The 24,667-nt window shown below is 41.4% G+C and overlaps 2 protein-coding genes across 2 annotated transcripts; both read left to right on the forward strand.

Annotated features, from left to right (window-relative positions):
- Positions 1-704: 704 nt before the first annotated feature.
- Positions 705-9,540, forward strand: LOC115675295 (pleiotropic drug resistance protein 2-like). Its single transcript, XM_030597899.2, has 20 exons — positions 705-2,218; positions 2,329-2,449; positions 2,759-2,847; positions 3,114-3,198; positions 3,292-3,582; positions 3,672-3,762; positions 3,984-4,884; positions 5,006-5,166; positions 5,342-5,445; positions 5,539-5,704; positions 5,799-5,885; positions 6,111-6,247; positions 6,493-6,825; positions 6,960-7,250; positions 7,340-7,423; positions 7,529-7,662; positions 7,768-7,995; positions 8,150-8,321; positions 8,436-8,690; positions 9,016-9,540. Exons 1-20 carry the CDS (start codon positions 1,839-1,841, stop codon positions 9,283-9,285), a joined length of 4,380 nt encoding a protein of 1,459 aa, XP_030453759.2. The 5' UTR covers positions 705-1,838; the 3' UTR covers positions 9,286-9,540.
- Positions 9,541-20,558: 11,018 nt separating this feature from the next.
- Positions 20,559-22,858, forward strand: LOC115675342 (tyrosine-protein phosphatase RLPH2-like). The gene is made up of 4 exons (XM_030597946.2): positions 20,559-21,266; positions 21,829-21,896; positions 22,041-22,220; positions 22,440-22,858. Exons 1-4 carry the CDS (start codon positions 20,714-20,716, stop codon positions 22,611-22,613), a joined length of 975 nt encoding a protein of 324 aa, XP_030453806.1. The 5' UTR covers positions 20,559-20,713; the 3' UTR covers positions 22,614-22,858.
- The last annotated feature ends 1,809 nt before the right edge of the window (positions 22,859-24,667 follow it).

Raw genomic sequence — 24,667 nt, forward strand, 5'->3', positions numbered from 1 at the left:
TTTTTTTTTTTTGATAATCGAGGTGTCTACATGGCGGCCCCGTGAGTTAGGGCTCAAACCAGCCTTTGTGATGCCCGACTAGTCCTCGAGGGGCTAGCGGCAAAGATCCCACCGCCACGACCCCCCACTTAAATCACCGATGGGCGAGTTTTGAACCCAGGACCTCTCGTGAAAGGAACTGAGTGCAAATCAACGCGGCCACTGATGGGTGGGTGTCGCCACTGAACTTGTCTTTTCTAATAAAAATCAAAAAAAGACTTTCGGTGAAAGACATTTCGTTACCGAATCCAATTCGAGCAAAAAAGTGACAAAATATCTCTTGATTCAAGATTAGGGCCACGTGGATTGGGCCGGTGCCAAGCGACGCACGGCAAAGGCGGAAAAAAAGAGAGAAAGAAAACACTTTTTCAAGTGATCCCCACCCACGTAAAAAAAAACATTCAAACGTCCGATATCGGTACTTTTCACGTGGAACCGGCATGATCGAGCGATCGAGCTACGCTAGGTTTACATGCGCCCGATGCATCCATAAATATCTAAGGCTAAGATAACACGACCATGTGGTGTCGACCCCAATTGAATGGGGACGTCCGGCCGCGCCGCAATTTCTGTTGGAGGAACGCTTTATGGTTTGCGGAGGCCGTGAGCTTCTGGAAGGACGGAAGGACGCCACTCCATTTAAGATTGCGATTCCCTCCCTGCCACTTTACGTTAGTGCGCCATCCGAGCACTATCATATCACCCCTCTCTTCTCTTTCCATCCAAGTCTTCAGGCGTTCTAGAAGGGCAAGTATAACCATAGGTCTTCTCCAGGTGTCCCAGTCGTTTCTCAGTTGGATCTCGACTGCTTTCCATTAGACGTTTGCCTGTTGTAACCCCACCTTGAACTGCCGAGATCGATCTATATTTGCTATTCAACGGCTACCGACCGAACTCAAATGGTTCCTCGAAAAGTTGCAAAGAGAAAGAAATCGCGGAAAAAGTTCTTTGGTACTGGCTATGCGTGTCGAATGATTGCACTTTGGACCAAAATGGGTTTTCGAATTTGGGTTCTGCCTCGATAAGACCCTCTTGAGATCGGGTTTAAGAAACTGACATGTATGTTGCAAATCTAATGTGCTCGATATGAACGACTTATCTTATGTTCCGATCGTAAGTTAACCTCGAAAAAGTTGCATTTAGCAAACGAACGGGCCGGTTTCTCTCACGAGTTAATTTAGTATAGTCCTCCTAATCTCATGTCCTCGCCATCGGCCTATGATTTGACCGGAAAAAGCGTGCAGGTCTCTCTGTCTCCCTCTCCCATTTATGATCCATCTTCGTCTCTCCTCACTCCTCCACTACCTCAACCTCCATCTCCCTCCCCCTCTCTCTCTCTCTCGCTCGCAGATTTGCTTCTTCCTCTGACAAGGTCAGGGATGGTCCTCTGAACTCGCTCTCATTGCAACCCGCAACTGTTTTCTCGAAAAGGGTCTGCCCAGAAAGCATGAATTTAGCCACTTGACAGAAGTTGGCATTGTTACTGATTCTCTCGGATAAAGATTCGATGCTTTTTTGGAGCGTTCAGGATGCGTGATACAGCGGGAAAGAGAGGGGCTTGGAGTGGTTAGGACTCTTTTTCATTGAGGGAAGGATCAGCACAAGCTGTCAAGCTTCAATAAACGTATAGTTTTTACTGAATCACACGGGTAAAGAAAGAAAGATCCGTCGCCCACAACACAAGCAAAGCTGATATATTTTTTGTGCACGTTCGTTCACTTGGCCAGTGGTCCATTGATCAGTTAAGCAACTTGGGCGATTCCTGGTTTTGTAGCGGGTGAGTTTTTCGTGATTCGTCGATGGCGTCGGTTCTAGCGGGCGATGATCTGGCTAGATCCACGAGCAGCCGGCGGAGCTGGGCCTCGGGGAGCCACCGGAGCTGGGCGTCCACGAGCTTCCGGGAGGTGTGGAACGCCCCACCGGACGTGTTCGCACGGAGCGGGAGGCAGGACGATGAGGAGGAGCTCCGGTGGGCCGCCATCGAGCGGCTGCCGACGTATGACCGCCTCCGAAAAGGCGTGCTGAAGGAAGTGCTCGACACTGGAAGGGTGGTCCAGCATGAAGTGGATGTTACCAACCTCGGAATGCAGGACAAGAAGCAGTTGATGGAGAGCATACTTAAGGTTGCGGAAGAAGACAATGAGAGGTTCTTGAGGAGATTGAGAGACAGGACTGATAGGTCAGGGAATTGTTTTTTTTTTGGGTTGATTATATATGAATTTTGTTCAGTGTAGTTCTTTTTGTGTGTTTTGGGATTGTTTTGGGGTGACGCTTCATAATTGAGTGCAGGGTCGGGATCGAAATTCCGAAGATTGAAGTCTGGTACGAGCATTTATCTGTGGAAGGAGATGTGTATGTTGGAAGCAGAGCCCTCCCTACCCTTCTCAATGCCACTCTGAACACAATAGAGGTACTCTGTTTTAAACAATTTTCAAGTTCAAATTTTATGATTTCATGATCTGGTGGTATTTGTTGGAGCTGGCAATGATTTTGCATAGAGATGGCTTCTGAAATTTCTGAAGTTTTTTTTTTTTGGTCAGAGAAATTTCTGAAGTTAACCTTGTGTATTTGTTCCTAATACTTTAGCATGTTTAAGATGAGTTTTGACTTTCGACTGACCAGACAAATTTCGTTTGCCTGGTTTAGTGCTGTAGTCATCATATGACTAGAAATATTTGATTTTATCGATAACTCTTTCTCATCTTGTGTGTGGCAACAGAGTGTTCTTGGACTTATTCGGCTAGCCCCATCAAAGAAGAGAAAAATTCAGATACTTACGGACGTGAGCGGATTAGTCAGGCCTTCGAGGTATTTTTATGCTTTTACCAACATTGCAGAATCCTTTTTGGACGCATTGAACCAACAATTGGAAAAGTGAAACATCTTTAATGGTCTCATGGGGGCCAGTAACTGGTTAAATATTCCTCAAGTCTGCACTAACTGGAATACCAAATTCTGTATTCTTTTCTCATTCTGTCATTAGGCAAAGTATTTTATGTTTTCGGCTCATTCGTTTGTCATGTTTCAATTTCGATGCCTTGTGATCAATCCTCAATTGAACCTGTTAATTTCAGGATGACCCTACTTTTGGGTCCCCCAGGAGCTGGGAAGACAACATTGTTGCTGGCACTTGCTGGGAAACTAGACAGTGATCTGAGGGTACCGTTTCTGATTTCTGTCCCATATGGTTATCGTAGGATTCCAACAAAAACTATCCCTTTTGTGACATCCATTTGTTTAAACTTTTGACAGGTAACTGGGAAAGTCACCTACTGTGGTCACGAGCTAAACGAATTCGTTCCTCAGAGGACATGCGCTTATATCAGCCAACATGATCTTCACTATGGAGAAATGACAGTTAGAGAGACATTGGACTTTTCGGGTCGCTGTTTGGGTGTAGGGACAAGGTACGAGATGCTTGCAGAACTCTCCAGGCGAGAGAGGGAAGCCGGAATCAAACCCGATCCCGAAATCGACGCTTTCATGAAGGCCACAGCTGTGTCGGGTCAAGAGACAAGCTTGGTCACTGATTATGCACTCAAGGTTGGTTTTCTCGAGTCTCTTTTTATATTTGATTCCTTCTTGGTAGGAGTTGCTTCATGAAAACCAACCTCCCAAGTTACATCTTGCAGATTCTTGGATTGGATATCTGTGCAGACATTATGGTCGGAGATGAGATGCGAAGGGGCATTTCAGGTGGACAGAAAAAGCGTGTTACGACCGGTATGTCCTTGGAGCTTCTGTTCCATTTTATGGAATAGTTCTCCCTTTATCAAGTTTCTTTAGGACTTGTTAATTTAAGCTGGTGATTAATTACCTTTAAGGTTCATATTGGTTTATGAAATGGCAACTGCTAAAATTTGGGATTTTGCTGGTGTTACATTGCTTGTGCTCCTCATTGCACCATTCTCCACACTAAAAGCTTCTTGTTTGATTTCTTGCAGGAGAGATGTTAGTAGGACCAGCAAAGGCTCTTTTCATGGATGAAATATCCACAGGGTTGGACAGTTCCACTACTTTTCAAATTTGCAAATTCATGAGGCAGATGGTTCATATAATGGATGTCACCATGATCATCTCACTGCTTCAGCCGGCACCCGAGACTTACGACCTTTTCGATGACATTATCCTCCTCTCGGAGGGTCAAGTTGTGTACCAAGGTCCACGAGAGAACGTCCTCGAGTTTTTTGAGTACATGGGATTCAAGTGCCCTGAAAGGAAAGGAGTTGCCGACTTCTTGCAAGAAGTGACATCTAAGAAAGATCAAGAACAGTATTGGTTCAAGAAGAACCAACCTTACCGATATGTTTCTGTGGATGATTTCGTGCATGGGTTCAAATCTTTTCACATTGGCGAACAGCTCTCATCCGATCTTAGGGTTCCTTATGACAAATCAAAATCTCACCCAGCTGCACTAGTCAAAGAGAAATATGGGATTTCGAATATGGAGCTGTTCAAGGCATGCTTTGCCAGAGAATGGCTACTAATGAAGCGAAACTCCTTTGTTTACATATTCAAGACCACCCAGATCACTATCATGTCGCTTATTGCTATGACGGTGTTCCTTAGGACTGAAATGCCGGTAGGGACGGTGGAAAATGGAGGGAAGTTTTTCGGAGCGCTTTTCTTCAGCTTGATCAACGTCATGTTCAATGGAATGGCAGAACTTGCAATGACCGTTTTCAGGCTTCCTGTGTTCTATAAGCAGAGAGATTTCTTGTTTTACCCCGCTTGGGCTTTCGGCTTGCCTATTTGGGTCCTCCGAATTCCATTGTCATTCATGGAATCAGGGATATGGATCATTCTAACATACTACACCATCGGTTTTGCTCCTGATGCCAGCAGGTACGTGGAAATTCTCTATTGGGTTCACCATCGAGTTAATGTTTTTCAGGATACATAATATTTGGGCTGTGTTTGATAAGAAGGAAAAGTCTAGGAAACTCATCAATCTCACTCTTATCAGGTTCTTCAAGCAATTCTTGGCATTCTTTGGCATCCATCAGATGGCACTGTCCCTCTTTCGGTTCATTGCTGCACTCGGGCGAACTCAGGTTGTTGCAAATACCCTGGGAACCTTCACTTTGCTAATGGTTTTCGTTCTTGGAGGTTTTATTGTTTCCAAAAGTAAGTACAAGTTACCTCATACTTTGGCCAACCATGTCTATTTGTTGACTAAAGCATTTGTTTCCAGGCTGCTCATAGATTCTTGTGTGCCGTTAAATCAATTCTACCGGTTTTTCTCGCGCCTCCAATAATGTTTAATTTAATGTGGACATGTTTCTTTTCTTCACATTCACAGACGACATCGAGCCGTGGATGATATGGGGATATTACATTTCTCCTATGATGTATGGGCAAAATGCTATAGTGATGAATGAATTCCTCGACAAAAGATGGAGCAAGGTAAAATCTGTTTATTCTTTCACCAATCAGTTGTCCTTCATAATACACAGGTAATGCATTATCGAAACCTGATTGCCATCGTACAAACTGCAGCCTAACTTGGATACTAGAATTAGTGAGCCCACAGTTGGAAGAGTGCTTTTGAAGTCTCGAGGCTTCTTTGTGCAAGAGTATTGGTATTGGATCTGCATCGGAGCACTGTTTGGGTTTTCTCTCCTCTTCAACATCTTGTTTATTGCAGCATTGACTTGGTTAAATCGTAAGTCGGCTAAATTAGAATATCAGTGCTAATCGGAATCTAATACACAAATGATGTAATAGTGTTGACACTCCCTGCATGAAATTGCCTGCAGCTTTGGGAGATACAAAAGCAGTTGTCTTGGATGAAGAGGCAGATAAGAAGAAAAACAAATCATTGTCTACTCAATCTACGAAAGAAGGTTTGCACATTTTCAAAAGTCATCAGTTGTTCAATGCTTTTCTTCTTTAGGCTACTTTAGTTGATAAACTTGCTAGACTCTAGTCACGATCGTATAGCTGATGGAGCAATTTCCCAAGAAAACTAGGGTCAAGGAATTTCTATAGTTGACATCCAAAATAAGTTGCCTGATTAGTTGTCGAGAAAAAGAGTTGCCTGACCTCTGACATTTGTTATGAAATCCCAGGAATCGACATGCAAGTCAGAAGTTCTTCAGAAATCGTTAGCGCTGCGGAGAATATACAGAGAAGAGGGATGGTTCTGCCATTCCAACCCCTTTCTCTTGCATTCAACCATGTGAACTACTATGTGGATATGCCTGCAGTGAGTCCCATAATCCTAAACAATCTATTCTTTTCTTGGAAGCAGCAACTTCTTCCTAAAAGTAACCATGATCTCATGCGAATCTGTAGTACTACATATGGTCATTCATTGTCATTTTTTCTTTTGTCTGGTGTCGTTCTTGTCCAATTTTAATTAACCTGCGATTTTGCTGGACTGAACTTTCTGTTCTTATCATCATAAGGCAAAAGAGTAGGGATAATAACTGATATGTTTCATGATACCAGGAAATGAAGAGTCAAGGAGTTGAGGAAGACCGTCTCCAACTGTTGAGAGATGTCAGCGGCGCTTTCAGACCAGGGGTACTCACAGCACTGGTAGGGGTTAGTGGTGCTGGAAAGACAACCCTCATGGATGTGCTTGCCGGAAGGAAGACAGGTGGCTACATAGAAGGAAGTATTAGCATCTCCGGATACCTTAAAAAACAATCGACGTTTGCTCGGGTCAGTGGTTACTGTGAACAGAACGACATTCACTCGCCTAATGTCACTGTCTACGAATCCCTCCTATACTCAGCCTGGCTTCGTCTTTCTTCCAACATTAAGACTAAAACTCGCAAGGTAGGGAATATTTGTCTCTCGACATGCCCAACCTTTGTTGGGGCCTAGTTCACATTCTCTTCTGTGGAAAAACTTGAAATCAGATGGTTTAATAGTCTTTCTATTTTGGTCTTGTGCTTCTAATTTCATAACAGATGTTTGTGGAAGAAGTTATGGAGTTGGTTGAGCTCAACCCCATCAGAAATGCGCTTGTTGGGCTTCCTGGTGTCGATGGCCTTTCAACTGAGCAAAGAAAGAGGCTAACAATAGCTGTAGAGTTGGTGGCTAATCCATCTATTATCTTCATGGACGAACCAACCTCCGGCCTTGATGCTAGAGCAGCTGCCATCGTGATGCGTACGGTGAGGAACACGGTGGATACAGGGAGGACTGTTGTTTGCACTATTCACCAGCCGAGCATTGACATTTTTGAAGCTTTTGATGAGGTTTGATTGCTAATCCTTCGATGTTATTATCTTTGTTATTTAAAATGCCTTGCTTTTGAGTAATTGACTCAGAAACGTGCCTATTGCAGTTGCTATTAATGAAAAGAGGCGGGCGGATCATTTATGCTGGACCTCTTGGTCGCCAATCCCATAACCTCATAGAATATTTTGAGGTGAGCTTATTCTGTTTCCAAAATACCTAGCCTCTACCTGGTCGCCACTTTTCCTCGGAATCTTGTGGTTATTCTTGAATTCTGCTAACATGTGTATTACACCAGGCTGTTCCAGGGGTTCTGAAGATCAGCGATGGTTACAATCCGGCCACGTGGATGCTTGAAGTGAGTGCTCCGGCAGTCGAGGCTCAGCTCGATGTCGACTTCGCAGATGTTTACGCAAACTCTGACCTTTATAAGTAAGTTTCTTATCGATTCAAGTTTCAAATGCGTAATTGAAGATAATGTTGCTCATAAAGGCCAGCGTTAATTTAACAATTGCGTTTACTTTGAATCAATTTCAGGAGGAACCAAGAACTGATCAAAGAGCTTAGTACCCCAGCTCCGGGCTCCCAAGATCTCTACTTCCCGACTGAGTACTCGCAACCTTTCCGCACTCAGTGCAAGGCTTGTTTCTGGAAACAGCACTGGTCTTACTGGAGAAATCCTCAGTACAACGCCATCCGGTTCTTCATGACCATAGTCATCGGAGTTTTGTTTGGTTTGATATTCTGGAATAAAGGACAGCAGACGTAAGTTCTGAGTTCTTTCATCTTATCTGTTTTGCTAAGTAAATTCTTCAAAGTGATCAAACAGAAATACATACCGCATCATTAGATGTTAGAAATGCAAGTCATTCATTATACGGGTATTTTCAAACTTTGGCTAAGACTAATCTCTTGACAGGACCCAGCAACAAGACCTGATGAATCTTTTGGGAGCCATGTATGCAGCTGTTCTTTTCCTTGGGGCCACGAATGCTTCTGCTGTGCAGTCTATTGTCGCCATTGAGAGGACGGTCTTCTACCGTGAACGAGCGGCTGGAATGTACTCTCCGCTGCCATACGCATTTGCTCAGGTAGGAACACGGTAATTAGCAAGGCCGAGTCCTCTTTGAAGCGTAAAAGAATAGAAGAATACAATTGCCACCCCAATGATGGGAAGGCTGAGAGTACAAGATGATTTTTTGCAGGTGGCCATTGAGACAATTTACGTAGCAATTCAGACATTTGTCTACACTCTTCTCCTTTACTCAATGATCGGGTTTAAGTGGAAGGCGGGGAAGTTCTTGTGGTTCTACTACTACATACTGATGTGCTTCGTCTACTTCACAATGTATGGGATGATGGTTGTAGCGTTGACGCCAGGCCACCAGATCGCTGCCATCGTGATGTCCTTCTTCCTGAGCTTCTGGAACTTGTTCTCTGGCTTCCTTATCCCTAGGATGGTATGTCATCTTTCACTCGGTAATTTGGCGCATTACATATGTCCTGAAGGCATTTTCAGTAGCTCACTTTCATGAAGTTCTAGCTTGTCAAATTAAGTACAGAGTTTTTGTACAAAACTTATTTGTTCTTGGTCTTGATCGCATAATCAATCCTGGCACGACAGCAGCTTTCAGAACAAAGCATCACAATCTGAAGCTTATTCCACATACGCACTTCTTTCTGTGCAGTAGATTCTTTGGCACATGGTCAAAGAAACAAACTTTAGAGTTACGTACAACATGAGAATCGTGTGTTGATCTTTCTGTTTCATTTTAACGGATGCAGCAAATTCCTATATGGTGGAGGTGGTATTACTGGGCTTCACCAGTGGCGTGGACGCTGTACGGTCTTGTCACCTCCCAAGTGGGCGACAAGAATGGCGATCTCGAAATACCAGGAGCCGGCAACATGCCTTTGAAGCAGTTTCTGAAACAAGAACTGGGTTTCGACTACAACTTCCTTCCGGCTGTCGCGGTCGCTCACATCGTGTGGGTCCTTCTCTTCTTCTTCGTCTTTGCTTACGGGATCAAGTTCCTCAATTTCCAGAGGAGATAAAACTGATGGCCACAGTTCTTACTGTCTGGCTAGCTTTTGAAACATTAAACGTAGGTCCATCATGTATATTAAGGATGATAGGCGACTAAAGAGTTTGCTGCATCCTGTTTTCTTCACTTTTTGGTAAGTTTTGCTTCTGTGTAACATTAGCATTCTTTGTTACCGCTGCTACATTAGACTAAGAGTGTCTGTTCTTGTAAAGCGTAAGAGACAAATAATTTGTTCGAAATGCAAACGAGTGGTGTGGTTCTCTAACTTCTCTTGATTTGAGCTGAGAATTGAATTCCTTCAGCACCGTATTCCTTGCATCATGAAATTATGCAGACCAAAAGAACTCCACAGAGCAATGTAGATCAAGGCATCGCGTCATGCACGCATCCAGGGACGTCATATCTAGGACAACACTGGTGACATGATAAAGGTGGAAGATGCCTTTCGACGAAGTACATTCAAAATTTCGGATTGGGAATCAAACTGGAGTAAGGTTAAGTATTGGAAGGCTAATCGCAGTTGGACATGCTTTTGGCCAAAAAAAGATAAGAGAGAGCAGCATGATTTAATGACTTCTGCTTGAGATCTCATTGAACTGGGAAACTTGCGTTTGCCAGACAGAGAAGCTAACCAGCAAAATTCTGCAATTTGCAAAAGCATCAAGAAAGACATTATGGAATCAAATCTCAGAAAAAAAACATCGGGACATGTTACAAATAATTTCAGGGATTGTGGAAAGAGAGAAGGCCCAGAATCCATGACACAACTTTGATAACTTTCCAAATGCATTGGTGACTAAATTTTGACCAGTAGCTTATTCGGCATGTAACTCGTTGGTAACTTAAAAACAGTTATTTGGAAAAGAGCAAGATTTATTTGTACCTCTAAGATTATTAATTGTTTTAATAATCTGCCAACAATTATTTTTTTAACTCGCCAACGTGTTAAATTTACTAACATGTATGTGAAATGAACCAATTTATTTAGTTTAGCAAATAGTATTTGAGTTACTTACCAATTTTTATTTGATTATATCAACATTATCTATTGTTGTCATAATTTGAACATTTGTTTTCGGAGCTTACCAGTGCGTAAAAACTATTATCTTTTATACAGATTTACTAATTGTAATTTTAGTATTCTACCAACTTATCTCTGATTGAGTCTAACTTTAGTTGTAAAAACTCTTATTTGAATTTCTTATCGACTTGTATTAGCCAACTTTTCTAAGAAATTATCGACTCTTTTCAAAATTACCAGCTATTTCAACAATTTGGCAACATGTATTTGCAAAGTCTAAGTTAACGATTCTTATATGAAATTATCAACTCTTTTTTTTATCCAGCTACCAACTTTTATATGATTGTTTCGAAATTCCAACTTTTACTATAATTATTAGCATTTATTTGTACAACTTATTAACATGTTAAAGTCACAAAATCTCATATGAAATTGCCAACTTTTTTTTTTGAATCCACGCACCAAATTTTATTGTATTTTTTTAAAAGTACCAACTGTTTCAATAATTTACTCATAATTATTTGCGGAGTTTAATAACGGTTTACAATGATCAAGTTTTATATGAAGATACTGACATTTTTCAAAATTAATGACTTGTTAATGTACCAACTTTTTTTGAGGGAGCTTAAGTTACCAACTCTTTTATCTAATTACCCATTTTTATTTAAGTTAGTTACCACTCTGTTTTTTTTTCCAATAATCTACCATTTTTAATTTTCGCAATATACCAATATTTTCAAGTCGCCAAATATTATGTGAATTGCCATCGCTTCTTTGAGTCCAAGTACTTTTCTTTATTAGATTGTTTCAAGAGCACCAACTGTCCCAATAGTTTACAGACAAATATTTGCAGAGCTTACTAACGGATTAAATGACCAATTTCTACACGAACTTTCCAACAAGTTCCATAATTAATGACTAGTCTAATAATTTTTTTTTGGTCAAAGTAACATTTCATTCATTTCCGCGAAAATATGAGAGAAAAACAACACGGTCCAACTCTAAATCAAGACAAATTCTAGACAAATTCAAAACAAAACAAGCTCCAGATAATAAAATGGATTATCAAAATAGGCTTAGGGGTCACCCGCTCAAAGAGCAAATCTTTTTGGAAAATTTATAATAATTTATGAAATTTAAGTTAACAACTCTTTTGTCAAATTATAAGCTTTTATGTGAGTCAATTACCAACATGTATTAGATTGTTTCCAAATTACCAACTGTCCTAATTTGCCAACAATTGTTTGTGCAGCTTACCAACTAATAAAATTACTAACTTTCATATGAAATTACTGACTCTTATTTTGTGACATCCCGAATTTCGGCCCATTTTTGGGATTTATAAAACGTGTAATTCGTCAGTGCACTTATAATAGAATCTCGCCCGGGAACTGATCACTCTCGGGTTCTTGTTTTAAAATAGAGATTTTGCTAGAATTGCACTCGATCGAATTTGGCCGTTATTTAGACCCCGGACTTGGCAGTCGATTTTCGAGAGTGTCGGGATGTAATAAATTGGACGGTGTCAATATTATGGTAGCCAACGTTGAGATTGTCAGGAATGATGGAAAAAGGAGAGTTTTTGATTAAGTGCAAATTTGGACTAGTAGACCTCCCTCGCTATAGTTTGACTTAATTAATTTGGCCTTTGTCCCTTTTTATATGCGAAGCTTATTTTAGACCGGTAAATCGCTTGTGATTTTGAATTTGGGCCATCGGATCGCATTTATTATACGAATGAAATTTATTTATTTTTGTTCTTCTCTCTCCCCCCTCTCTCTCTCTTTCTCTCTCTCTCTCCCTTCCTTCTGTCGCGCCGAAGACCCAATTGCCCGCACGTTTGTCCTTTTCTCTCTCTCTCTCTCCCCCTTTTCTCTCTCTCTTTCCTTCTCCCTCTGCTTTCCCGAGCCGCGCACGTCTCCCCCCTGCCCACGTCCCCTCAGCCCATGCCCATGCAGACCAACCCCTGACACTCTCTCTCTCTCTCTCTCCTCTCTCCTTCTTTCTCTTTTCTTCTTCTTCTCTCTCCTTTTTCTTCTTTTCTTCTTCTTTCTCTTCCTTCTCCGCCGGGCGTCTGGTTCTGCTTCGCCTTTGCTTCTGCTCGCCCAGCCGACGTCGCCCGAGCCGCCTGACCGCCGCGCCGCGCCATCCGCCAACCGCCGCCCCCGACCGACTGGTCTCCTCCTCCGCGCGCACAGCAGCGAGTTCGCCGCCGCTCGCCGCCGCGTCCGGCGAGTCCCAGCCGTCGTCCAGTCGTCCGGCCAGCTACCCAGCGCCGTCCCGACGCCTGAGCGTCGCTGTCGCCGCCGCCGAGCGCCCCCCAGCCGCACCACCCGCCTCAGCCCACTTCCTCTTCTTCCCTTTGGCTTTCCGCCGTTCGCCGCCGCCGGTGCCGCCGCCGTGAGCCGCCGTTCCTCTTGCCTCGCCACCACCACCATCCCGTCCCCCTCACCTCTCCCTCTCTCTGCATCTCCCTCTCTCCCGCTCCCCCTCTCCTTCTCGGCCGCTCAAAGGCCTTCGCCGGAGGAGCTCCGCCGCCGCCATTACTGTTCCGACCCTGATCCACCACCTCGCCCAGCCGTCCAGCCGTCCCACCTCTCTCTCTCTCCCTGGCCGTGTCCATCTAGGCCGTGGATTAGCTTAGGCCGTCGCCGCCGCTCGCGCCGTTCGCCGGAGCCGCCACCGCCGTTACTGTTCCGGCGAGGGACCGCCGCTGTCCAGCCGCCATTACCACGTGTTCAGCGCGGTTTGAAGCTTAGGACATCCGGTGAGTTTGACCCTAAACCCTAATTAGGATAATTTGCATTTCTAGATGGGTTTTAGGGGTTAATTAGGGTATTTTAGGGGTTAAATGGTGAAGGGTGATATGGGCTAGATTTGTGATGTTTTAGGTGATCAAGGATGATTATTTAGTTGAGGTTTAGCGGCCCGTATAGTGCTGTGATGTGGCGAAGCATGGGTGTCGAGATTTAGACAAAATGGCGAACTTAGTGGATGAAATTGATAGACCGGGTGGTGGCTGTTTTGGTGGCTGTTCTATGGGGTTAGTGTGATGAATTAATGGAGGTTTAGTGGCCCGAGAGGCGCTGAGTATTGACCGGACAGATTTGGATCGGAATAGCCCAAGTTCGGGAGAGTTCGAGCTTGAATTGCGGATTTTAGTGCGCGTCTTATTTAGCTTTGTGGTGGCTGATTTGAGTGGCGTTCTGGAGAGTTGATGGAATATTTCGAGGATAATTAATGGCCTAGAATTAGTGGACTAGTGGCTGTCCATGGCCGGATCGTATTGGGCGAGGCGCGATCGATTTGAAGTTTAGTGGTGTAATTGGCGGAATTGTTGGATAGATCGGACTAGTGATTAAATTGTCCTCGATCGGAAGTGATTCGGCAATGTTGTGACATGTTTAGTTTGGCTAAGAACAGAGTAGCTTGGCGAGCCTCGAATGCGAGGGTTCTTGTTATCCCGGTTGTGTGGATTGTGCATGAATTGTGTGTCAAGTTGATGCCATGGCTGATTTGAATTGATTGTCTGATTGGGCATGTTGATTTATGAAATTGAATATGCGTGGTGCAAATGCGCATGATTGCATCGTGATTTGAGTAAGTGGTGCGGTGCAAGTGAATGCCCGAGTGTGAAGTTTATGGCCATGAGTTTGCATCACGAGCATTGCCACGGCATGTGCATTTACAAGTGTGCTCGAGTGACATGTGCATTGTGATCACCTAAAATGCCCTGATGCGTTTAACGCGGGGTTCAGATGAAAATTGGTGCTTGTGAATGTGTGATCACAATAAACCCTGATGCGTTTTACGCGGGGTAGTGAATCCGTCCTGAGGCGTTTAACGCGGGACGATGCCCGGATTGCCGGAAGACGGCCAACCTGATGCGTTTACGCGGGTTCGGTCCGTATATGGAGATCGGTGTTGCGCCCGATGCGTTTACGCGGCTGAGACACCGGGCCCGATGCGTTTACGCGGGCCGGAAGTGTTGGATAGTGATAGACCCGATGCGTTTTACGCGGGTCGGACCTGATGCGTTTAACGCGGGTCGGAGGAGAAATTGATAAATGGCAAGTATGCTAGAGTGCAAGCGTACGAAAATGCATTGATGAGGCGTGAGCACGCGTATGAGCACGAGCATAAGCATGACATGCGTTGTGACCAAATGATGTGTACTTGTGCTGCGACTGGGTCCTATGTTTTATGCTTGAACTGTAAGTGCCTAACCTGCAGGGCAAGGTGAGTGTTGGATTTGGGCCCGAGGGCCTAAGTCAATTATGATGTGCTTGGTGTGTTGATTTAGTACTCGTCAGGAGGTGCACTTTAGCCTAATTTAGGTTTAGGGAATTACTCGCTGAGATTTATTCTCACTGTTGTTGAAACCCAATTTTTCAGACCCCCAGCCTTGAGGATGCCAGGCGTATTGAAATGTTTTGGGAGGAGCCCCGGCTTGATATAGTGTTTGATCGCCGAGCCACGTACCCGCTTTTGACTTTTGAGGGTGGGCTGTATATGAATATTGTATATGTTTCCCAATGTCAAAACAAGTGTATATTTATCCGTCTGGTTGTTGTATGGCTATCCTTGGTCGTGTGTATTTTAATGTACGGGTGGTTTTAATTACTTCCGCATGTGCTTTAAATCTCTGTGTTGGTTGTTGGGTCGGCGACGCGTCCTGGGACGTCGCACACGAATCGACCTTTGCGAGGGATGTGGCGCGCCGAGGAGTGCGGGGCGTGACATATTTGAGTCCACTTACCAACGTTCCAATTACTTTACCAACATTTGTCTGGGATCTTATCAGGGGGCTAAAGTTCCAACTTTTAAGAAATTATTTGTTTATGTTATGAAATACATGAATGAATATTCATTATATTCAATATATCTATTATGGTACATTTGTAACCTACGTACATGAATGAACATTCAATGTACCTATTATGGTACATTTGTAACCTACATTCTACGTACATCTCCAATGAATGTTCATCTCCCTATTCAATGTATGTATTCAATACATTGACATTAATGATTTGTGCATCCTTGTTTTCTTATAAATAAGAGCTTAGTTTTGGTCATTGTGTAAGAGAATTCAGAACAGAATGAAAAGAGAAAATATATATCTTCGGTGTTTATTTGCTTTCTCTACTTAATCTTTATTCTCTCTATTATATACTTGCAACGCAATATTTTACAACAGTTTCTAAATTATTAGCTATTCCAATAATTATAAATTATTTGGAGAGCTAAAATTACCAATTTTTATATGAAATTATTAAGTCCTTTTGGAGCCAAATAACAACATTTATTTGAATATCTCGATACTACCTACCGTTGAAATAACTTACCAATTTATATTTGCCCAACTTACCAACGTGTTACACTGACTTTTATATGCCATCACTAACCCTTATTTGACTCCACTTACGAACCTTTATTTGATTGTTTCAAAAGAACAAGCTGTTCCAACACTTTGCCACTAATTATTTGTGCAGTTTTTTTTTGTCAAAATAACATTTCATGGAGTAATCACGTAGTCCAACCGTAAACCAAGACAAATCATAGATAACTTCAAAATAAAACAAGCTCCAAATAATAAAATGAATCATGAAAACAAGGTTAGTGGCCACACGCTCAAAGAGCATATCTCTAACTTCTTCAAATCAAAATCGACGGCCGATCACCGAATCCGTTTTTAGTAATAAGCACACAACGAGATCTCTATGTTTCTACGGCTTTACAATTCAACGGTGTGCGCCTAGGTTCAGTGTCCCCAACACCATCGCCCTTCGGAGTAACAAGGTTTAATGAGCACAAATCTGACACCTGTGAAAGCGAAACCTTCACATAACTCTGAAATTATACCGCAAAATATAGATTAGATCGGGATAGATAGAAACCTCCTTGAAACGGGAGAGAGAAGTTTCCAGATCAAGATTAAATCAAAAGAGAAAAACTACTCAAAACGAGAGGAAAAAAAAACACTAAGAACGAAATTGGCCTAAAAGAACAGGAAAAAGGGAGGGCAAGGAGAGATCTAGTTCACATCCTCCCCTCTATGGAGATTAGAGAAGAAAGTTGTGCGAAGATGAGAGGGAGAAAAGAAAACCCTAAGGAGGAGAGAGACAAAGCATTTGTGGATTTTACCAACGAGTTACAGTGACAAACTTCTACACGAAATTAACAACACTTATCGAAAACTCCGTTCTTCGAAATCTAATTACTATTTCACTAACTTCAACATTAGTTTACGGCACTTAAGTTACCAATTCTTCTAATATACTACTATTTCTTATTTGAGTCAGTTATTAATATTTCTTTAATTATTTTTAAACTATCCCTTATTCCAACAACTCCCAAGATTTATTTTCGCAACTTACAACATATAAAATTACTGACTCTTATGTGAAATTATCAACTTTTATTTGAGTGCACTTGCCAACATTTATCGATCGTCCAAAATACCCACTATATGAACATTGATTTGGAAATAGGTTGAAGTTATAAACTCTACCAAGATTTATTTGTGGAGCTGAAAAATATCGACTTCCCAATACATAAGGTCTTCTCCCATCGCTGCCACGTGTCATCCGCGCATTGGTGAGACAAATCCACTGTCTTAATCATGGTTGTATATGTTAAAGGTGCAATATCTTAGTTCATTAGGGAATAACCTAGTTGGCTTTGGATGCGGAGTCACTCCCATGATAAGGTGGAATCTAATTCCACTGCCCCATGTGGCATCATTTTCATTTTCATTCTTTTGTTCGATTCTTATGCCCATTCATTAATGACTTCTTTTCCATAGAGTATAAAACAGACCTAAAAATGTTAATAAAGATGTTCAATAATAATGGAAGCGAAGGATATGAAAAATTAGAAATATATTGTCGATAGTTCTCTGGGGCAAATTACCAATTTATTCCAAAATCTATTCTATGGATTCGGTTGTAAAATTTTCAATTTTACCAATTTATTCATAAACTTTTGCGCGGAATTCCAATATAATCCTTCATAGTCACTTGCCATTGGAAATCATGGGAAATTGGTCGAAAGGATTACATTTGAATTTTGTACAAAGGTTTAAGACTATATTTGCAAAGTCGAAAAATTTATGATTAAATTAATAATTCGTACAATAGATTTAGGATTGATTAGGTAATTATCCATTGTTCTTAGTGTACGATGACTTCTCCTCTAATATTTGGAGAGACTTTTGCTTTTAATTTTAATTTTTTTTGGATATCTTTCATCTCTCATACTTTGACTTTTATTTAATTTGAAAAATCTAAAATTTTACACATGCTGAATCATATATATGTTTTTCATGATTTTCTAATATACACAATAGTTTTTAATTTTCAAAATTTAAGGGGAAAGTCATAAGTGCAAATAAAAAATAGTTTTTGAGCACTTCCAAATAAGCTTAAATCGATTCTACCAGTTTTGTCGCGCCTACAAAAGTGCAAATAACAAATTTATTATTTTGTAATATAATAAATGTTGTTATTGGCTAGTTCATAAATTTCAAAAATTAAATGAATGTTATCAAGAAAAAAAAAAGCAAAAAGAGATTGCTTTTGTAGGAAAACAACATGGCAGTCCACATAATTATTATGGCCGAATAAATGCTAACATGGTACTCCACGTCGAAAAGTACATTGGACATGGCGATATATCCCGTATCGTTACCGCTTTGAATCAATATTAATCCGATTCTAAAATGCTCAATGTTAGCAACAAAAAAAAAATCTAAATTCTCCTGCCTTGTAAGACAAAAAGTTCTACATATAAAATGGGCGATAAATCAGAGGAAACTCTCTCTAACTATGGCTCTGATTGGTGAGTTACAGTATAGACATCACACATGCTTAAAAGTTTGTATGTGTGTAGTATCCATAATCTGCAATTCTCCAAATTATGGAGTTTTTTACAACTATGGCCGAAGAGAAATATTGTCGTAAAAGAAAGCTAAAAGCGAGGAATGACAACGAGTAAAAACAAATTGGGGGAAAAAAGAGAGAGGAACAATAGCAAAAATCATCTTCAATTTTGCTATATTATATCAAATACCCTCTTCTTATTTCAAACAACCTACATTATGTATAGAATGTCGTATTTATAAGGGGTCATGGCACAAATGGTTAACTTTTAATTTGTTCAATATAGTTTATGAACTTTATCTCAATATGCAATATGGTCCCTGAACTTTTAATTTGTTCAATGTGGTTAATGAACTTTTGGTACATGTTCAATTTAGTCCCCAGTTGACCAAACAAAAATTATTTCCTGAAATATATGAAAATATTCAATATTGTCATTCTTATTCCATCAATTCAAGTTCAGAGACAATATGCATGGAATAAATTGAACATGTACTAAAAATTCAAAAATTACATTAAACAAATTAAGAGTTCGAGGGCTACCTTACGTATTGGAGTAAAGTTCAAAGACGACATTAAACAAATTAAAATCTCATGTACCCAAAAGTTCAAGGATTGTCATTTTCTCTATGGACAGTGCTATTTCCACCCCAATATTGACTAAGACACTCATTTTTTTCTAGTGAACTTACAGAAATACCCTCCTCTCTCCCTCTCTCTTCAATTTATAGTTTCTTCTTTTATTAGGCCAACCCATTTCTTTTTCTATCAGGCTAACCAACAAAACTACCTTTTAATTCTATCATCTTGCTTATTTTATTAGTTTCACAATATAAATGTTAAATTCCACCCAACAAAATATTATCTTATTCTACATCCTATTATCACTTTGCCTAGAGAATGTTGTTAATTTTACTTTATGATCTCATATTTTTAATTACAAAAGTTACCTAGAATGTTATAAATTTCTAACTTTGATAGCTTATGAACACACAATTAATTTGTCTATTTTTTTATCAAATAGTTTGAGGGAGCTTTACTTCAAAGTTGGAAATTAAGGATGCGTTTGTTTTGCGGAAAATGTACTATTCCTGGAGAATGCTTTCCTGGAAACCATTTTCCCAGAAAATGAGTTCATTTTTTAGTGTTTGGCTAAAACCTAAAAAACACTTGGAAAGTATTTTCAGTTGTTTGGTGATGAAAATATGATGGTGAAAATTATCAAATTTTTTTAAATTTTTTAAATTATTTCAAATTATTTGTTATTTTTATTAAGAAAAGAAAATACATGAATGTTTTCCTTCTTAGAAAGAAAAGAAAAAGAGAAGAATAGAAAAAAATATTAACAAATTCAATATGAGCAATTCCAAAAGGTGTTTTCACCTTCTTAGATTAGGGAATTCACTTTCCTAAAATTAAACATGATATTTGTGTTGACCGGAAAGTATTTTCGGAGAACCAAATGGATGAAAATCCGGAAAATACTTTCATCAAAACAAACACACCCTAAAATTCTATCTAATCATCTAACCGATTTTGACATTGTGGGTGTTTTTTCCGAAATAAGTTCGTAGGGTTTTAAAGTTAAGTATCGTTGGTTAGTGCTTTCTTTTGAGCTTTCAATATTTATAAGAATTGGAAAAATGACTGTTGACAATCAATTTACACTTTCTTCACTTACATCAGGTATTTCAAAAGAGAGTTTTAAGCATATTTAAAAGTTTTAATCCATTTGATATGAGATTGAATTTGTAGTCGATATTAATTACTTTCTTCATTGTAGGATTAGAAGAGCAAGAAGTTTCGTTTTTTTCCTTTATGTGCCTATTTTTTGTTAATATTTAGTATGATCTACATATAAATATTTCTGACATTTGATCATGCTCCTAACAAATTAACCTTTTTCATATTTTGATAGATTTTTCTTTTCCATTTTTGATAAAGATCGGCTAAATAGTTAAATTGAATTTTAATTTTCGACTTTGAATTATGATTTCGCTCATACTATTTGACAATAAAAAGTAGGCAATTAATTGTGTGTTCATAAGCTGTCATAAATAGAAATATTTTGTGATTGAAGATAGGAGACCATATATTAAAATTGACAATATTGTCCAGGCAAAGTGATAACAAGATGCATGGTAAAACGATATTGTGTTAGGTGTAATGGAGCATTCGTATTGTAAAACTGACACGAGAGACGAGAGAAATAAAGGTAATTTTGTTGATTAGCCTCGTAAAAAAAAAAGAAACAATAACTTGAAGATAGAGAGGGGGTATTTCGGTAAGTTAACTAGGAAAAATGAGTGTCTCAGTCAAAACGGGGTTGGAAATAGCGACCCCCCCCTCTCTCTCTCTCTCTCTCTATTTATAATTTCCGAAAGAACTCATGATTTCGTAACGGGACTTAAATAACCGCTCTTCCCCTAGCGGTGTCTCCACCGCTCTCTCATCGTCGTCGCCAAATTGAGTTCTTCAACCTGCTGCCTGCTACTCGCCGTGTCCATCAATCGCCGACGGAAACCCGGAAAGCGATGAACGATCCCGACCCGAACCCGAACCCGGACCTCCCGGCGGCGGCGGCGGCGGCGGCACCGCGAACCGTCATCTGCGTCGGCGACGTCCACGGCTACTTCACCAAGCTCCGCGCCCTCTGGGCCAACCTCGAGGCCTCCATCCCGCCCCGCGACTTCCGCGCCGCCCTCGTCATCTTCCTGGGCGACTACTGCGACCGCGGCCCCGACACGCGCCGCGTCATCGACTTCTTCCTCTCCCTCCCCGCCGCCTACCCCGGCCAGACCCACGTCTTCCTCGCCGGCAACCACGACTTCGCCTTCGCCGCCTTCGTCGGCGCCGTCCCCGGCGACGCCGGGGCGTTCCGGGAGGCCTGGAAGGTGTACGAGTCGTACGAGGAGAGCGAGGGGTGGTACAGGGGCGAGGGGTACGAGGAGATGCACTTGCAGGGGAGGAGGTGGGCCGGGAAGATCAAGGCCAGGTTCAACGAGGCCAAAGGGACGGAGTACAGGGGCTCGATCTTTGACGCCGCCCCGACTTTCGAATCGTACGGCGTGGCTCATGGATCTGCAGGTATGAGTTTCGGGTGTCGGGATGGGGATTGGGATTGGGATTGTGATTTTCAATGTGGAGTATCAGCCATGCTTGATTCATGCTGAAAATGGATATCTTGTGCGGTTCGTTTGATTCGGTATGCAGCCGGTTGTCTTTCTTGTGCTTAGTGCATCGTTGAAAATTCGATTGATTCGAGATGTTTTAGCGGGATTGCTTGAGTGATTTGTGCTTCTTGACTGCTGCTGGTTGGGAAATGGATCCAATGGTGTTCACTGTTTGATTTGTAAAGAGATGCTTGCTGCCGTTCAAATGCTGAAAGAGAAAGTTGTTTGGGGTTGTTGTATTGTGAATGCAAAACTCGCTCGATTCAGTTCTTAGGAGTTCATGTCAGATAGTAATTAGTATGCGGCTGGTCATGGATGTTGTGTTTAGTGCATTGTTAAGGTAGACCAGTTTCAGATGCTTTTAATTGTACTCTATGTCCTGGTTTTAAGGGTGATCTGTATTGCTTCATGGTAATTAGGCCATGGTTTTCTTCACATGATTGTTAAAATACTAAAGACTAAGTTTGTCTTGACAGATTTGGTTAAGGCGGTTCCAGAAGAACATAAAAAGTTTCTTGCTGATATGGTTTTGGTCCATGAAGAGGTCAGGATCAATCAATTTTGTTTTCTCTGCTTCTGCAGAATAACAAGGATTAATCACTGGGTTTTTCTTTTCTTTGTCACGAGTTTCTTACTGTACACAATATTAGCGTCGAAAACCAAAACTAAGCGCTCTTTCTTCGGACAGGATGATGTTTGTATAACAACTCCAGATGGAACTAAGCACTGTAGATTAATTGCTGTCCATGCTGGGCTAGAGAAAGGAAAGGATGTGGGAGAGCAACTGAGATTGCTGAAAGCCAAGGACACTCGGGTGGCAAAGATAGAGGCTATCGCTGGAAGGAAAAATGTCTGGGACATTCCAGAGGTGATGAATTTTATAACTTATGATAAAGCATTCTAGCATAGCATTTTGGCTTAAAGAAGTAGAATTCTATCGAGCCTTCTTCATTCGGAAGTTGTGTTCTTGAAGATCATTTTCTTCAGATTGCAGAGTAGAAATTTGCTTTTACTGGCTGAAGCTTGTTTGAGGTTGTTATAAGTGGTGAATCAGTGGGTCTGATGCTTGGTTTGTAATCTTCTATAGGAGCTAATTGAACCTTCAACAATTGTGGTGAGTGGTCATCATGGAAAGCTTCACATTCAAGGTCTTAGACTGATAATTGACGAAGGCGGTGGGTATCCAGATAAACCTGTGGCGGCTGTTGTGCTCCCTTCACTGAAGATTATTCGTGACACTGACGTTCTTCCAACAGAGTAATGGAATTCACAGTAAATGGTTCCAATAATTATTTACAATGGTTGGGTATAGCAAGGAATATTTTAATAATAAAATCTTTTCTTGAAGGTGGGCATGAGATGGTATCCTTCTTTGATTGTAATCTTTTACATCTATTTTGTAATCAGTCGTACTTGGGATAGCTTAAATCTTTTATTGCATTAATCTCTATTCAAGTGAATGGCATTGATGCCAGATTCTTCATATTTCGAAGAATTTTCTGCAAAGTTTGTGCACATTCAAGTCTTTCAGTCAGCTAGGTAGCAGAGGAGGTGCTTCTCGAACTGTCAGTACGAAATAAAAATATTCAAGTAGAACAAAGTGTGCTTTCCACGATAAATTTAGGATCAGACTTCATATGGTGTTGCTGTGCAATCCCTTTAAGCAAATAGCAGTACCATTTCACTGTTTCTTCTCGGTTCAGTAGTTTTAGTATATGATGGCTGCTGACTTGGTTCCTCTGGTGGTACTTGGTAGTGTTGCATTTGAGACGGCTTTTTGTTCAATTTTGATGCAAAATAAGGTTGTTATGGAATTTCTCTTCCGCTATTTGTCCAATCCATGGCATGCTTTCTTCCATTTACTATTGGGATCTAAGTTATTGGGTGCAGCTGACTATAGCGAACGTGCGTGCGCTGAGTGTGTGTCAGTGTTTGTTAATAAGACTAGCATAGCATACTTGCCTTTCTATTCAGTATGTGATCAAGACCTTGTGGCCATAAGGGTTATTTTGAACTCGGATTGATGAATCCTGCTGATGCCACTCCTTTTGCTATAAGATTATGAAGTAACGAACGGTTCCGGCTAACGAACGGTTCCAACTTCTGATGAAGCACATCTGACAGAAATTGCTAAATTCAGGTAGACACTGTCCAGATTGATGTGAGCTTTCACCAATGCCATATGCTGATCACCATATCATCATTTAGGCAGACCATCTCTATCTTCGTTCTGTGCCCCCTGGCTTCTTTCGCACTGTCTTCTACCCGTGACAGAATCAGACGATTAAGTGGTAGTTGCGTTGCATTTAACAGTGACAATGGCGCAAGATATGGGCCATGCGGTTTGCTACAGAAGTCTAGGCTGCGAATGATAATCATTATGTTTCTATTTTTTTGTTCCAAAAACAGATTTGAAACAGAAATTCGTTTGATAATGTAGTTTCATTTTTCTATTTTCGGAACAAATTTTAATTTCAAAAATAGGTTTGGAATAGAAACTAGAAGTTAAAATTTTCTACTTTTCTATTTCTAGAACAGAAATAATAAGTTAAAATTCTTCTCATCGCTCGCCCTCGCTACTAGCCGGTCGCTCACCCGTCGCCCATTGACGCCCACTTGTCAGTTGCCGCCTATTGCCAGTCGCTGTCTCCCGCCATCGGCCGCTTGCCCGCTGTCCACCGGCCACTGTTTCCCGCCGCCAGTTGCCCTCCTCCCGCCGTCGCCCGCCTCCCACCGCCTCCCACCGTCGGCCACCGTCTCCTGGCCCTGGTTGCCCTCCTCCCGCCTCTGACCGCCCTCCTCTCGCCGCTGGCCGCCTTCCCTCGTCGATCGCCGCCCGCCGTCCACCAACCACAGTCTCCTACTGCCGGTTGCCCTCCTCTAGTCACCTCCGATCGCCATCCTCCGCACTGGCCGCGTTGCCGTCCACCGTCGCCTCCCCCCGCCGCCCGCCGCCACCATCCACCTGCCGTCCACTCGCCAACCACCGGAGAGGGAGAAATTTTATGCCGTTATCAAATAAATTTTTGTTTCTGGAATAGAAATTTTGTGTCGTTATCAAACGTTTTTTTTTTCTCAGAAACTCGTCCAGGAACAGAAATAGAAAAATTAATTCTTGCCAGAAATTGATTACTGAAACAAAATGGTTGTCATTCGCAGCCCTAATGATTAGAAAAGTTATGTTTATTAAATGGGAAAAGTGCGCTGGAAATCCTAAAACTTGTCATGGAAGTGTAATTGAGTTCTAAAACTTTCAAAAAGTACAATCAAGTCCTAAAACTTATCATGAAAGTGCAATCGAGTCCTAAAATTTTA

Source organism: Syzygium oleosum, unplaced genomic scaffold, assembly GCF_021117445.2.
Source record: "Syzygium oleosum isolate NSW1041296 unplaced genomic scaffold, Sole_v2.1 Sole_v2.28, whole genome shotgun sequence".
NCBI classification, from domain to species: domain Eukaryota; kingdom Viridiplantae; phylum Streptophyta; class Magnoliopsida; order Myrtales; family Myrtaceae; genus Syzygium; species Syzygium oleosum.

Excerpts from the sequence above, each read along its gene's own strand:
- LOC115675295 (XM_030597899.2), top strand. The coding sequence starts at position 1,839 with ATGGCGTCGGTTCTAGCGGGCGATGATCTGGCTAGATCCACGAGCAGC. Across the intron at positions 4,885-5,005 it reads TTTGCTCCTGATGCCAGCAG|GTTCTTCAAGCAATTCTTGG; the intron begins GTACGTGGAAAT and ends CACTCTTATCAG. Across the intron at positions 7,663-7,767 it reads GCAAACTCTGACCTTTATAA|GAGGAACCAAGAACTGATCA; the intron begins GTAAGTTTCTTA and ends AATCAATTTCAG.
- LOC115675342 (XM_030597946.2), top strand. The coding sequence starts at position 20,714 with ATGAACGATCCCGACCCGAACCCGAACCCGGACCTCCCGGCGGCGGCG. Across the intron at positions 21,267-21,828 it reads CGTGGCTCATGGATCTGCAG|ATTTGGTTAAGGCGGTTCCA; the intron begins GTATGAGTTTCG and ends TTGTCTTGACAG. Across the intron at positions 21,897-22,040 it reads TGGTTTTGGTCCATGAAGAG|GATGATGTTTGTATAACAAC; the intron begins GTCAGGATCAAT and ends TTCTTCGGACAG.